At 38.6% G+C, this 16,022-nt stretch overlaps 1 protein-coding gene across 2 annotated transcripts in view; it reads right to left on the bottom strand.

Moving 5' to 3' along the window:
- The window catches only part of LOC102314089 (integrin alpha-6), a 26,653-nt gene extending 12,878 nt beyond the window's left edge, over positions 1-13,775 (bottom strand). The window contains exons 1-22 of one of the 2 annotated variants that reach the window (XM_042226063.1): positions 12,825-13,775; positions 12,628-12,749; positions 8,298-8,377; positions 7,948-8,218; positions 7,721-7,840; positions 7,368-7,581; positions 6,289-6,485; positions 5,501-5,589; positions 5,264-5,391; positions 4,745-4,834; positions 4,594-4,658; positions 3,901-4,040; positions 3,525-3,668; positions 2,495-2,616; positions 2,229-2,379; positions 1,876-1,953; positions 1,721-1,800; positions 1,529-1,603; positions 1,304-1,406; positions 1,033-1,209; positions 848-949; positions 590-700 (exon numbers count right to left, since the gene is read on the bottom strand). In XM_042226063.1, the coding sequence (XP_042081997.1) occupies positions 590-700; positions 848-949; positions 1,033-1,209; positions 1,304-1,406; positions 1,529-1,603; positions 1,721-1,800; positions 1,876-1,953; positions 2,229-2,379; positions 2,495-2,616; positions 3,525-3,668; positions 3,901-4,040; positions 4,594-4,658; positions 4,745-4,834; positions 5,264-5,391; positions 5,501-5,589; positions 6,289-6,485; positions 7,368-7,581; positions 7,721-7,840; positions 7,948-8,218; positions 8,298-8,377; positions 12,628-12,749; positions 12,825-13,000 (2,835 nt within the window). In that variant the 5' untranslated portion in view covers positions 13,001-13,775. Of the gene's footprint in view, positions 1-589; positions 701-847; positions 950-1,032; positions 1,210-1,303; positions 1,407-1,528; positions 1,604-1,720; positions 1,801-1,875; positions 1,954-2,228; positions 2,380-2,494; positions 2,617-3,524; positions 3,669-3,900; positions 4,041-4,593; positions 4,659-4,744; positions 4,835-5,263; positions 5,392-5,500; positions 5,590-6,288; positions 6,486-7,367; positions 7,582-7,720; positions 7,841-7,947; positions 8,219-8,297; positions 8,378-10,683; positions 10,836-12,627; positions 12,750-12,824 lie in introns of those variants that run through there. The other variant, XM_042226064.1, reaches the window with a different exon arrangement.
- Positions 13,776-16,022: the final 2,247 nt, after the last annotated feature.

Below are 16,022 nucleotides of genomic sequence, written 5' to 3'. Positions count from 1 at the left end.
GAAGAGAATGATGTCTGAGCGGCGAACAGGTGGGTGGCGTCTCTCTTTTAACCCCGGCCCCGTGATCAGCTGATCACAGCCGATCACCGGCTGACACTGTCCTTGCTCACTTTGTTGGTGATTTTTAGTGTTTAATGGTAATTTACAGGATGAACTGGCATTATAGCATTAATGACCACTCAAAGCGCTTTTACACTACAATCAGCATTTTACCTTTTCATATATATTCATGCAAAATGTATCTACTTTGCTTTTATACCTCAGGTAGATTTAGAATCACCAATTAAACTAAGACGTAAGCTGAAGACAGAGAACCCAGAGGAAACTTCACACAGAAACGCCAAAGACCATGAAATCTGAGCCTAGAATTTTCTACCATGAGTCCAGTACTACACTAAACACTACAACACTGTGTCACCTCTGGAAATAGAGGTTTCTATATGAGCTACTATGTACACCAGCTAGTGTCTAATTTTGATAGTATTCCGATTAGAAGGGGGGGGATATAGAATGATGTGGCTTGTTCCCTGAGAACAGCTACCTGCTGTGGCTATACACACTACAATAGCACTTTTCAGAAATGGAGCACCTCTGCCAAAGTGGCATTCCAAAGGCGAGAATGCAGAACAATCCGGGCAGTACTGTCCAGGCCCAGCAGAGGGCAGCGTATCTCCACACAATTCAGTCCATCTGAGCAGGTCTAAAGGGAAGACAGCAGGCCTCAGGTGTGTATGTTCATCAGTCTCAGTTTGCATAAAGAATCAGTTCAGCAGTAAAAGGAAACTGCTGCAACATTTTCATTTATTATAATTAATGTTTAATTTTAATTAAAATATTATTCTCCTACCAGTGTTTTATATTTTCTTTTTGTTGGAAGAAATGTGAATCCATCAGTTGAGAGGGCTTTATGTTCAGCCTCACGTCTTTTTCTTGCTGTGTCATGCCAGCCCTTGGTATCAGACATGATCCGGTTAGATGTTAATTTGCCATTAAAGCATTGCTTACATTTCAACAATGACAGGATTTCCTTACCTTTACATGTTTAAGTGGACTGACTTCATCTACAGGTGAGCAGGGGACAGAATGCACACCGTCATTGGTGATGTGAGTCAAGTAGAGAAGCCACTTTCCTACAGAGTTCTCCTTTGGCCAGTAGATGCTCAGTGATGCATTTGCAAAATGCTTTAGAGGTCTGCCCAAATTCGTTATCTATTAGAGAAACAGTGCATGTTTTCTTGGACCCATGAGAAAAAAAAATAACCAGCAGGATTCATTTAAAGTTTAGTACCAAATATCACCTTACCCTAAATTCATACTGAACTGAGTTTCCTATTTGATCCACAGATTTTATCGCACTTTCGCCCTTTACAATATCACCAATTGACACCTGAGAAGGTCTAGCGATCCTGATGAGGAAACACGTTATGATATTACATTAGTCATTTTTAAATCCTTCAAGCCAAATCAATCATTTTTAAGATGGCAAATGGAACAAGCAATGTTAATTTTAATTTAAAGGAGAACTCACCCGTTCACTTGCAACTGCAGCTCAAAAACAACTTTGGCAAAGGCCTGTATTGGCTTTATGGTCTGCTCACTCGTCCTACATCGCAGGAAGAACCAAGATTATTTGTAAATTATTATTTTTGCTTACTGAATGTCATTTACATTCCACTGATCACTGATTAGTAACATAATCCCTTCAGATCAGCCTACTTACGTCTCCAGCTGTAAAGTGATGTTAATTAATTTTGTGCTCAACGTGAGGCCAGAAGTTGTGAGCATGACATAAAACGTTACCTGAAAGGAACAAAGTAACCATCAAACATGCAAATAGTGATGCAGATGTGGAAGAAACTGAGCAACGCTACTCACTTCAGCATCTCTTTGGAGTGGATTTCCCAGGTCACAGGCAATTGGCATCCTGTTGTCTGCACAACTCACTTGTTTTTCCTGAGGAAACAAGCAGGCAATCTCATTGTCTATAAATATACAGTGATTATAAAAAAGTCCTGGGAGATGACATCAAATTTTGGAGTACCAAAATTACCAAAAGTATCATTAAAATATTCCAATATATTTTGTCCATCACATTTTAGAGTAACACAGCAAGTAGGAAGTAGAAAATCAAAGTTGGAATCTAAAAGTGAAGCGTAAGGAACAGGATATGGATTCATGGAGTAAAACATACGATCTAACGAGGGGAAAACCAGCTTTTCTGTACTCACTGCAGTGGTCGAGTAGGATGAGTAGCGCACTATGTCTGGGAGTGTAATGGCCAAACGACTCTGGTGTGCATCGTCCCCGTTTTTGTTAGTCACAGTGATCTCCAAAGCTATGTCTTCATCTGATGGAGTGATGACCGCAACACCATCCTCACTAAAGGAGTGACAGTAAAAGTTAATGCAGCTTGGGCTGAGGGGTCGCATGTTTTGGTTTCAAAAAAAAAAAAAAAAAAAGACTTTATTTTTGAGCTTTGATATTTTTGGTTTACCTGGCCAGTGATTTGAAAACATCTTGACCGGCTTGAGTTTTTTTGGAACAGAACTTGTACTGTAAGTCCAGGTTACTTTGACAAATTTTGTCACTGCCACAGCCTCTATTTATTAGAACGATCTGTTAAAAAAAGAGAAGAAACTCTTCTCTAATAAAGCTTCAGCTAGGTTCCAGGATTCTGTTCATATCCGTCACAACAACAGAGTTAAGGGCTTTAATTCACACAATTTCAATAACTGCAGTAAACAGAAAGATACAGTCAAGAGCATTCTAGTTTTAATTGTAATATTCTGTATTTCACTTCTGATACCTTCTGAATTTAAGTCGGTTATTCAACTTGTTCAAACACTGAAAATGGTCAGTGGGATTAAAATAAATGTGACACAAATCACCGGTTGATACTTGGAAGATGAGAGGAAATATATCTCTTCAACTGAATCGACCCACCTTTGCATGAACATTGGGGATGTCATATAGGCCCCTTTATACACCAGCTTTACCTTATCTATGGGTTGATATTGTTACAGTTTTATTCTTGTGAAACTGACACTAAGTATGCTACAGGCTCATTTAAGTTTTGTTTTTTGTGTTGTGTTCATTATTTTCTGTCTGATACATCTGTGCTCAGGTCCCCCTGAGGGTCTTTGAAATAAATACAGTATTTTTTTTGTCTTAAGCTAACCCACCAGTCTTCAGGAAACCAACCATTTTTAATTTAACTTGAGTATATGTGTATATTTCTGACCACAGTTGCAAAGACATTGCAGCTGAAGCCAGTTAACTGTACAGTTTACACACTGTACAACTAGTAAATAAAACACATTAGTATTAGATTGATTCTTAATGATACTGATGTTGCTACATAAACATCCTGCAACTTTGATTTTGATTATATTTTAACTAAATGCACATGCAGGTGTAATGTGCAAAAACGTGAGTTCATTCAAAAAACTTTACTCTCTAAGTCTTCATACACCCAGCAAAATTTGAATAAATTTGACTAGAACTGCATATAAACTCATTTCTACCTCTGAGGAAGTGGTCTTCTGCTGGTAGCGGTTGAGGACAGGAGTAAAACTGAGCTGATCCGCACTAGCACTGGTTGTCTGACTGGAGCTCAGAGACACAGTGACAGAGATAGGAATATTCTGCAGCTTGTCCTTGATATTTCTCTGGAACGAAAAAGCTTTGCTGTGATTTAATGTGATTTTGTTTTTTTACCCACAAGGTTTTGTATAACACCTAATGACAAATATTATTAGTCTCTGTAAATTGTACTACATTTTAAACATTTTCATTTTAAAGTAACTTTCTGCAAAGTCCAATATAACTAAGTGAAGTGAAAGTGTTGAAAATCAAGCAGCATTATGAGACTGTATGTCTTCTAACGAAATGAAACAGTACCAAAAGCCGGAGTGTAGTTTTGTGACAGGCCTGTCTCCCTTGACCAGACAGCTCCAGCTTTCCTTGAGATGAATCCATAAAGTTGACCCTGACTCTTGATTTTTTCATCTCATAATCAGCATCAGAAGTAAAGTTGAGCACTGTAATATAGATAAGTAAATTCAACAGATTAGAAACAACTGACTCCAGTTAACATAGTATTAGTTCTACTGTAAATAACTGATTATAGCACACCCATATATATGTACAGCAACATGTACCTAATGTTACACAATTACACAGTACAACTTAAATTGACCAGCTATTATTCTTTAAATGCTAAATGCAAACTAGAGCAGGTACAGGAAGGTTTTATCCCAGAACTTTCTTGGCACCATTGTTATCCTTTGCATCACATTAGCACCAATAAACATGTCAAAAAGAGAAATGTATCAGAATGCATTACTTTTTTCAGTTAACTTAAATTGTCAATGAACAATAAACCCTTAAAGATATTGTTTTGTATTTGATCAAACTCCTGAGATTTTACCATAAAATCTACAATAAATGCTACAAATATGTACCTTTTATAGCCTGGGAACATATATGTATTTTTCTAGTCCTCAAAATTGTACACATATCAAGGTCGTATAATAAGCCTTTACTATTCCTCCAAACCATGGATTTAAGGAATACTAAATGAAGAAAACTTACTCAGTTTAGGGTTGAACGACTCAGGATGTGCTGTGTAGGTAAAACATGCTTCGACTGCAAAAAAACTTGAAGTTTGTGCAAACATGTTCAATTAAAACCCAACAGCGTTGCAGATAGAGCATGTTATAATTTGTGTTTTTGAACATCTTACCATATTTGCTCATCACATCGTTTCTTTGCGATGTCTATTTCATTTGGTGCAATCTTAAGAGCGGTGCTGACGGTGACCACTGGCCTTGCTCTGCAACATATATGAGAAAGAAAATCACTAATGAGACTTTCTGTACCTTCATATTTATAGAATCAAAACCAGAGAGGAATTTAAAACACTGAAACTACATGTAGTGGTTTGTGGAATTGAAGTTGTTCTGTCAGAAAGTGAACAATTAATAAATTATTGTGCATGTTTAAAAGTATTTATACAGCATATTTGTTTTAAAAAAGTAAATCAATATGATTAGAATAAAATGATCAGAATAATAAAATGTGTCTATTCAAATAAAACTGAGCTCGGGGTTAGCTTCTATCCAGAATAGAGAAATTGTTTTAACATAAAATTAAACTGAGCTTCAAGTATAAATAAAAAAAAAGAAAATTAAGTGCTGGGATGCATTTATCATTGGTTACTTTTTATCTTGTGCTTATGCAGTAACTCTCTCTCTATATATACCTGTAAACAAAAATGGAATCAGAGAGAGATCCAACAGCCAAGTCAGGATACTGATTATCATCCACGTCCAGGTTACCAGTCAGAGAATATCCAAACAGTTTCACTTTCTTTGATTGTGATGAAATTATCTAAACAAGAAAAGATATAAAGATATAAGATATTAAGTTTTTTTGTATTGTAAATATTCATATATTATTGAATTAAATCGCTGATGTTGAGGAAGCTCAGCAAATTCACCTGTCCAGGCTCTCTGTTGACACCATCTGGAGAGCCATAGTAAAGGTATACAAGTCCAGAGCCCTCATACGGTGCTCCCACTGCAATATCTGTCAACACAGGCAAACACTAATACAAATCATGGTGACAACACAGAGACAACAAAGTTGGGGGTTTATCCAAAAATGCATTTAAAGAGCACCTACAATAGTAGATCCTCTTTTTTTTTTTTTAACATCCTCTTTTTTAACATGGCTAAAGTCATCTCTGTGAGCCAAGACTGAAGTGTCAGACTGCTTTAGCCACTCTGTTTCATGCTTTTTTTTTTTTTCTACTCTTGGGTCTGTATGATGTCAAAGAGAGGGCCTATCCCTAAGTAATTTGTTGGTAAATAGCATCTAGGAAGGCTAAGATACTGTGTAGTATTTGTTAATCATGCAAAGGCAAGTTAGAAGAGTCCAAACTGGAAATTAACATAACAAATCTTCAGAAATGACAGTATACTCCATGTATCACTTGTCTTTTGTGTCTTTTAATTCCTGTTGTTTTTAGGGCTTAAATTGAAACCCTGATAGTTACTTTGAGAAGATATGAGACGACCTATTTGTTACAAATTTAAAGTCCAATTCATAAGCAATAAAACACTCCTGCTGTGTGCTGAGGATGAGTGTGGTTTATTACATTTGTGTATTTTATGACATAACTCGATGTAGTTTACCCAGTAGTGAATGCGGTTGGGGTATGTAATATTATCTATTGTTATTTAGTGACTTTTTCATATTCTGTAAACATAGTTAAAATGTTACAACCTCCATAATGATCTTGATTGATGTCTCCAATATTTTCTACTGCGAGGCCAAACATGGAGTCTTTATGTCCGAGAAGTTTGACTGGAACAATATTCTCCCAGTTTCTTCCTTTGTTATTGATATAGATATAGACTGCTCCTCCAACCTCGCCATCTTTGACAAAGAACTGCGGTGCTCCCACAGCGAGGTCATCCCACCTGCATGCAGCAAAAGAACACAATATAAAACCAATTACTATGAATACTACTGAATAGCAATAGAAACAGAAAGTTATATTGACTGTGTACCTCCTAATCTGTGATGAATAATGTGTGTTTGAGTGTAAAATTCACGATGTTAGCTCTCTGAATTTAGAGAAAGAGAAATCTATAATCTTTTTCATGAAATGCATCTTTGCTATTAGATACTCAGACTGAACCCTTTATTTCCATCCACCATCCATCTTCTTTCAGTTTATCTGGGGCCGGGTCACGGGGCAGCAGCCCAAGCAGAGAAGCCCAGACCTCCCTCTCCCCAGCCACCTTCCTCCAGCTTGTCTGGGGGAACACCAAGGCGTTCCCAGGCCAGCCGAGAGATATAATGTCTCCAGCGTGTCCTGGGTCTGCCCTGGGGCCTCCTCTCGGTAGGACATGCCCAGAACACCTCACCCAGGAACCCTTTATTTTTAAATCTGAAATGAACTCTAGTGATAAATCAATGAGAGGAACCATGGACATGGGTGATTATCATCATGAAATTTGAAGATAGATGGGTTGGACGAACCAACCAATAAAAATATTGTCATGGTCCTGGGTCGGTGACCCAGTGTTTTGTAGCTTTTTTATTTGTGTTTCTTGATTATTTGTTATTCAGGGTTGTCACTATTAATATTTTGGTTTCTGTTCTAGTATTTCTAGTTCTCAGGTTTAGTATTTTGAGTTCCTTCTGTTCTGCATCTCTGTGCCTGCCCTGGTCCTACAGCTTTGTGTTCCCTCCTTGTTGCCATGTCTGATGTCTTGGTGTTAAGCTTGTGTCTGTGCATACCTGTTATATTTCCTGTTTCACTGGCTGTGGTTTAATGGACATAATCTTCAACCTACCCATCACTGTTGAGATCCACCACTGCCAAATCATAGCCAAAGGAGGAGGCCAGGCCTGGTCCAGAGAGGACCAGCTCCACAGACAGATTTCTCTGTGCCACAGGGTCTGCCTTCAGAAATGCCACCTGTCCGCTGTAACCTCCTCTGGGTGCTCCTGATACGATTGTCAGCTCACCTTTCCTGATGAGGGCCATTCCAGAGTCAATGGAGAATCCTGGATAGTACAGGATGATGCTGTTTCACTGTAATGTTTCACTTTGTAAGAGTTTTATCCATTGACACCACTAAAATTTATATCTTAATTTTAACATTTGCTTGACCATTAACCAGTATTCAAGAGAGAAGAAACTGACCCAGGTAGCTGTTTGACTTAAGAGGAATGAGTTTTGGGTTAAAATCGTCAATATTTCCAGTCTCGCGAGCATCCACACTGTAGATGTCCAGATTGTCCAAAACCTCCATTCTTACTATTCCTTTGAGCAGGATCATTTGGGTGAAAACAACATGAAACATAAAAAAAACAAACATGAATAAGTGAATATATTTTGCCAAACCACTCGACTGCTAAGCTCTAATGTACCTTTCCACTGATAAGCTCCTGGTGCTCCAAATAGAAGGGATATGTTATCCTTTGCAAAAGATGCTCCATGACCCTGCTGGCAGTAGGCAAACCAGTCGTGGTCCTTTTGACGTCTTGTTAAGTGTTCTCTATCACAAACGACCCTCCGCCAGCTCCTTTCTTCTTCCCCCACCTTCAGGTCGTCTCCTAAGAGGTAGCACTGACCCGTCAGCAGGTGAGGAACGTAAAGACCTGGGGTTATGTCCCAGTCCTGATAGTGATGCGCACAAGTCTAAAAGGTAAGGAGGCTAGATTTACAAAAGATGTTGACTTTCTTAAAATTTCCTTTAAAATCTGAATGCATTCCTTACCATTACATTTTTACCAGGACCTTGGCTCGTGACTCTAACTCCCATCCACTGGTTATTTATGCCTTTACTACTGAGGAGCTCTGTAAAACCAGATAGTTGAGCTCACTCTGTTATTGTTTAGTTGAGAGAAAGTTTTATGATTACTTCCCAGAAACAGATTTACATTAAATGAGTTATATCAGCAAAATAAATATACTTTGCTGCTTAAGTCCCCAAACCCTTACAACAGCCTTTTGTTTAAAGCATTAGAGATAAATTCTACAGATATCTTGTTCTATTTTGCACTTAAACGCTTCAGTAAATATTGACAATGAAATTTGAGCAAGTGTTGGCATGTGTTTTCTCTTCTTTTTCTTCTTTACATTTTGGCACAATTTTAAGTAGTTATATATGGTATTGGACTATTAAACAGGAGTTTAAATTAATAACTTTGCTGCACAGTGTTTTAGGTGTGTCACGGTTTGCCGGGGCAAGCCGTGTGGAATATTTAGGACCAGGGCCCTATTTCAGGAAGCCGGTTTAGAAAACTCAGAGTGAAAAACGATACTCAGGGTTGAGTAACCCCGAACTGTCCAACTCTGAATATTCGGTTTCAGAAAGGCTGATAACAATTAGTTCAGTCAACGCGGAGTTGCTTTAACCCCAAGTTAAGCGCGCCACGAGGATACATAAAGCCCTGATTAGTGGAGCACAGATTAAGCGAGTCACCATGGAGACGGAGGGAAAGAAGGCGCGGTCAATGTATCTTACAGCGCTTGAGGCCGAAATTCTGATGGCAGCATATGCCGATAACATGCAAATTTTGCGGAAAAAAGTAACACAGCCTCAGCTGCAAAAGAAAGGGAGCATGCATGGCAAAACATAGCCGACAGAGTCAATGCGTGAGTGTTAATTTAAACATTGATCTAGGGATTTCCACCCATTTAACACGTTATTTTATTATTTATACATTTATTTTGTGATGTGATGTGAGCGCAGGTGCAACCCAACAGGCCCCAAACGTTCCTGGCAGCAAGTAAAAATGAAATATAAAAATATAGTCCAAACAGGTAGGTGTAATTGTATTATGAGCCATAGTGCTTGGTCTGTTTGTCCGATGTAAATCAATTGCAGTTAGAGGCTACATTAATTTCCCCTCTGTAAGCACTTATTGAAATTATCTGAGCACATTACAAGTACATATTTGCTTACTCTGTATGCTCAAATGTGACCCGTTATAGCCAACAGAAAAAAAGCGGAGGCCCGAAAAACAGGTGGGGGTCCTCCACCACCACCACTCACAGAGGCTGAGCAGTTGGCTTCCACATTTGTGATAATGTTGGCAGCATCACATATGATCTTCACAGTGCAGAGAACACAAATTAGCATCCATTACTATAATGAAATAATTTGTTAGTTTGAAATGCTACAGGGAACTATGTACCTGTACATTAATGCTGTGGAAAGACTTCCTGTTCACATAGTCTCCTTCATTTACTGAAGGAGCAATGATTGGAATGTGAGTGCCATCTGTACAGCCAATCACGCCTGGGAACCCTGAAAATAAATGTAAAATTTAAGTAGTAGTTCAAGTATCACCACATCATGAATTAAGTTTGTTCATCCTGATACCTGCAATTTTGTGGCATCCCTCTTTGATAAATCTTGTGGGTCTATGACCGGGGAACACCACAAACGAGTACAGGAGACGTTTCAGTGCAACTGTAACATTCCTGACTGCCCGACAGACGGTAGCCTTGGAAACGTGCTCAGCGTCACCAATATTATACAGAAAGCTCCCGTTTGCAAAAAAACGAAGTGCAATACAAATAATATGTACAGAAGTGAGAGAATGTCCGCGATGTGTCACATGAGCAATATTAGGCCTGAGGATGTTATTCAAATAAATTATAGATTGTGCTGAAAAATGGTAATGTTCACACAGAAAATCATCAGGAAATGATAAAATGTCCGAACGCGCTCTAATCACTCTCTCCCGGCGGAGAGCTCTGCGGAGAATTTGGGCTTCAACATCTACTGGCTCTTCAAGGAAGGAGCACGCCATGTCTGACACTTCCTACAGTCAGGTTTCCGACAAAGAGGCGGAGAAGGTCAGGGTTAGTTGAAGTAAACCTGCTAGGGGGCAGGTTAGCTTCACGGAGTGTGTCGTCATAGTAACTCACTCAAAATTAATCTAAACTCGCTTTGTGAAACCGAAAACCCAGAGTTTTCGTTAACTCAGGGTGTACTTACTCAGAGTTTGCACTAAACCGGCTTCCTGAAATAGGGCCCAGGACGCGGCAGCTCTGGTGCAGGTGAGTATTTATTAACGAAGGGAAAAACAAACAACAAAGGCACTGGGAACATGAAACTGGAACCTAAACTGGGTAAAACTAACAAAACAAACCAGAAACGAAGATGCAGGGAGGTCCGGGGGACTACACATGGAGAGATGCAGGGAGACCGAGGGGAAACAACACAGACGAACCAGCAACTACTATGACAGAAAACACAACTTAAATACACTCAGAGAACACAGGGAGATTACACACAGGTGTGGAACACAGCTGGGAGTGATTAATGTGACGAGACTAGGGAGGCAAACTGAAAACACTCACATAAGACGCAGACCTACACAATAAAACAGGAACTTACACATGAAAGGACACAAACTAAGAAACGCGGACTAGATACAGGAACACACGGGCAGAACAGAGTAAACACTAACCAGAGGAAGAACAGAACCAAAATCGCAAGAAGAGAAAACACAAAATGCTGGGCCAAAAGGACCCAGGATCATGACAAGGTGGGTGCGATATAAATATACACTCACTGGCCCCTTCATTTCTTACACCTTGCTTGTACCAGGTTGCACTCTGTTTTGCCTTCAAACCTGTCTTAATCCATTTTGGCATATATTGTGAAAAGTACTGAAAATATTTCTTGCAAACTTTGGGCCACATGATGGCATCCCTCAAAAATCGCAGGTTTGTCAGCTGCACTCAGTGTGGTCTTCTGCTGCAGTTTATCTGCTTCTGGTTCAGTATGTGGTGCATTCAGAGATAATCCTATGCAGACACTGGTTGTTTTCAATCATTACTGGCTCTGATGGAATACCCAAGAATGCACTCAACCAAATCATGCCTGTCTTTATGAACTTTAATTTGTCTCTTGCACATGCCCCTCTCTCACCCTGGATATCACCAGCCCCTGTTATCCTTGAAGCAAAAAAGCCTTCAGTTGACAGTCTGAACATTACAGACCAGCTGCACTCACTCTGGGGGTGACTGCCCGAACTGGACAGCTAACCAGCTTTCACAGGGGGTCATTTGGCTTTAGTCACTTTGCTGATCAGCAAATTTGGACTTCCACTCTCACATCTGAACTTCCATCAAAGGTTTTCTTGCAAACCATTGACAAAATGTGTAGTCACCACCTCTCTTTCATTATCTCACTCAGCACTAATTCCCCACACTGTGCTGTGTTCTCAGCCTAATACTGTGCTCTCTATACAATTTAGACTACACACAGTCTGTCCTACCAACTCTTTATTTAAACTGCATATAACACCACTGTAGTTGGACTTGTTTCAGGAGATGAGTCTGCTTGTAAAGAAGGTGAAATCATACAACAAGAAAGATTCTCGGGCCAGCAACATCAAAGACGCTGACAAAATAACCACAGCAATGTTTGCACTTTATGAAAATGTTGAAGAAAAGTCACCAAGGGAAAGCTGTTAGTGAGCTTTTACCACACGAGAGTGTATAAACATACTGTCTCACATTGTGTTATGCTAGCTGCTTAATAACTAATAAAGATCTATAGAAGCCATCAGCACAGTCGAAATAGTCATTGGCTGCCCCCTTTGTTCTCTCTAACATATTGCAATCGCATGCAACTGTTCCAGAGCCCAACACCATGTTAAAGACTGCTCTCCACCTGGCTATCACCTGTTTTACATTCTGTCCTCAGGCAGTCACCGCATGTCACTAAAAACTTGGACCAAGTAATTCATGGACAGTTTCTACCCTAAAACCATAATCATTCTCAATCAGCATGTACAATGAACAGTCGCTGTCCGATATCAAACACACTCATACGAATATTTTATGTTATATTTTACTTACATGGCAATAACTTTGATGCATACAATAGCTGTTAAGCTGGTAAGTGTTTTATATTGTTTGTATGTGGTTCTTTGTGGTGTTCATAATGTAATTTTCCTTTAAGAAATGCATGTGAATAACAAGCAAGAGTGGCACTGTCAAGCGGACTGTATTGAATATTAAACACTTATAAACTTGCTACCATAAAACAATGATAAATATAGCTTCAGACAAAGTACACAAACCTTTATCATCAAACTCAATGGGCTGACAGCTCTTAGATGTTGTAGTCAGATCACACTTGTAAACAACTCCTGTAACATTCACCTGGTTCTGATGCTTTGCTCGTGGAGCTCCTACCAGCAGTCTGGTGGAAAATACCAAGCAGTAAGACAAACGTTTGATTAATTCCAAACTTACAAATTGTTTTGCTTTCACTCACAGGTTCTTTCTAGCAGGTTTGAGCTGTTGGTGGAAGGCAACAGAAAATCCAAACAGGCTGCCTGGATCTCCATTTCTCTGCAGTACATTCTCTGTGTCCAGGTTGAATGCTGTAACATTTGAGGTCTGAAAATGCCATATGATCCAAAGACACACCATATGCCATTGCTTTGCCATGGTATTTGAATTAAAAACTGTATACTTTGCTCATTCTCTTGCTGTGCTCTTGAAACGCAAAGTGGAGAGTAAGCCCTCCTAGAAAAGGGATTGGTCCTAGCAGCTGCTGACTTGCTCATTGTAGACGCAGACATACAAGGTGTGGTGGGAAGGAATTTATCTTCACAGTCACAAAGCCACACTGTTTAACTTTATGGTTCATAACTTAAGTTAATATTAACCAGTTCCTGAGTTGATAAAAGTCACACCCATTGAGCGCGTCTTCTCTTATGGAAGTTAGCTGGAAAGATGAATGAGATTATGTTTGGCCTTGATTTGCAGCTGTAAAAAGCAGTGCAAGAGATGTTACACACAAATAATCAAGTCTATCAGTTTTTTCTGCATTTTCACTTGAAAGATTATTTGTGCACATGTCAAAGTTTGAAAGGTGTAAAGGTGAAGTACCTCTGATGCTCAAAAATAGTCTCATAACAAAAGATGTTTTGGGTTAACTAGAAACAATCTTGTTCAGCTCTTCTAGTTCTAAATTTTTGAAATCATCCTTAATTTGATTTTAAAGTACAGTGCAGCACAGTTGCACAGTGGTTAGCACTGTTTCCTGACAAATTTTAAGCTTGGGATAAATCAAATCTTTGTCTTACTGCATGAGTATTTTCCACCAGGGGGCTTATAAGAGCTCTATGAGCACTGCATCACAACCAATAAAATCCATCACCAGATTAAGCACTGGTTAGTCTGCAGTGTTAGCAGTGAAACCTAGCAATTGTGACTTTTAATATTTTGGGATCAATAACGGGGGGGGGGACTCAGGACTAGTCTTTAACCATTGTTACTCAGATTCAGCAAATTACAACATTAAGGTGCCAGGTAAAAGGCTATGTGATACATTTTTAATGAAATATTAATTTTTTAAATTTAGTGTGTTAGAGTTCAAGAATGTAAAAAATAATTTGCAGAGATAAATAAAAATGTAAGTATTTTAAGAAATAATAATAGTTAAATAACAATTTTTTGGTACACACCAGCCATTATTTTATCAGTTACAAGAATTTAATGTTCTGGCTTTATGAGTGAGATGACACTGAGATGCAGTTGCTTTTCACATAAAGAGGAGGAGGTATTGTTTTAGATATGAGTGGGCTATAACCAATGGTAAGAAAGTGTTGTAAGATCCCCCGATGTAACAGAATGTATTAAAAATTAAGGACCAAAATAACGTCAACACACATAATGGTTAATCACATGTAAGCTCAAATCAATTTCTACAAATAAAATAACAAATAAAAGACTAGCATATCATATCAAACTATTTACATTTTATCAGTTACAAGAATTTAATGACTCACCAGCAGGTGGAGTGTTTGTTATCACAAACATGTTGGGCCAGCTATGCTCCACCTCTGATTGGTGCAAATAAAACTAAGTGAAAGCTCAGTTATGCTTCTGTAAGACAGCACCAAATAAAGGCAGTTACTTTTATGTATCAATTGTAATTGTAACAGGAGTTGTTATATTTTTAGTAAGTTGTGGTCTTATCATGATTTGTGCTGACTTCTTTTATTGTAAGTAAAATTATAAACAAATAACTTAAAAATAAATTGTTTATGCATGTTTATGGTCGATGTTTCACAGTCAGCAACATTTAGTAGTCACCACCACATTTCAGCAACAATTTGGCAGCAATGTGTTTGTGTGGTCTGAATGAGTCTTGTCTTTTTTCTTATCGCCTCAGTCACACATGAGTGTCTGGCGCTCTGACCAAATATCTGGTGGCAGTGACAGTAAGATTAAATCAGGCCTCCTTAGAAAAAGTTTTAGTTGTGTGTTTAAAAAGTTTTGCTTTTTTGTACAGTTCTACATTAACTGAAGCAAAATGAGGCCATGTCATGCATGCCGAGCTGTTGTGTCCTGTTGATGCCCAAATTCCTGTGCATTCTGAGTAAACAGGTTTGGTGGTGTGTCAGAAGTATAGAAGTAGCCAGTCACAGCTTGCATCTTGCATTCACATGTGACTCTGCTTGTTCTTTTACAAGTACCGATACTGGCACATGCTACAATTCTTGAATGAAAAGAAAATTGCTAATTCAGTCAAACTATTTTTACACAGTTGCATGTGCGCTGGCAGTTGTTAAATAGTAAATGTCTTAGCTTTCCACACATTAACATACATAAATTGGTAAAAACTTAGCAAAATTATCATTAAGGAATGAAAAAACAAAACAAAACCTCAACACATGGAAAAATGACGTTTTGTACTGAAAGAGAATGGCTACTTGCTGAAGTGAAGCCATTTCTCTGTTTCAGAAAATTTGAGAAGGCTATTCATGTTTTTATTTCATCTTGACTCGAATATTGTAATTGTCTTTACTCTGGTGTTCATCTGTCATCAGTTAGCCGTCTGCAGCTGGTCCAAAACTGTGCAGCACGGTTACTAACTGGCACACGCAAGCAAGAACACATATCTCCCATACTTTCACCATTACACTGGCTGCCAGTTAGTTTTTGAAATGATTTTAAGATTTTATTATTTGTTTTTAAGGGTCAGCACCCTCATTCCTTTCTGATTTTTGAGCTGGTACACTCCTGCAAGATGACTGAGGTCTGTGGATCAAATGCTCCTGGCTGTTCCGAGGTTCAGATTAAAGCACAGAGGAGATCGGGCCTTTGCTGTGACTGCTCCTAAATTATGGAACAAACTGCCCCTTCACATTAGGACCTCCCCAACATTAGACACTTTCAAAACCTGCCTGAAATCCCACTTTATTTCTTGGCTTTAATTTATCTTATTTCTTACTCAAATCTTCTAATTTTATTATTCTTTTTCTTAATTTTTATCATGTCTTCCTATGTTTTTATTTCTTTTGATTATTTTAATTGTACAGCACCTTGGTTGCTCAACCAAGGTGCTGCACTAGGTGCTGCTGCTGTTGTTGTTTAATGTGCTATATAAATAAATTTGACTTTGGCCTTTCATACCTTGTGGGTTTAGTAATATAAGGATAATGTATTTTTCTCTATTCCT

This window comes from Haplochromis burtoni, unplaced genomic scaffold, assembly GCF_018398535.1.
Source record: "Haplochromis burtoni strain Fernald_Lab_line unplaced genomic scaffold, NCSU_Asbu1 Contig_194, whole genome shotgun sequence".
Lineage (NCBI taxonomy): Eukaryota > Metazoa > Chordata > Actinopteri > Cichliformes > Cichlidae > Haplochromis > Haplochromis burtoni.
Note: the sequence above shows the minus strand (reverse complement) of the source record. Positions and strands in the feature narration are given on the sequence as shown.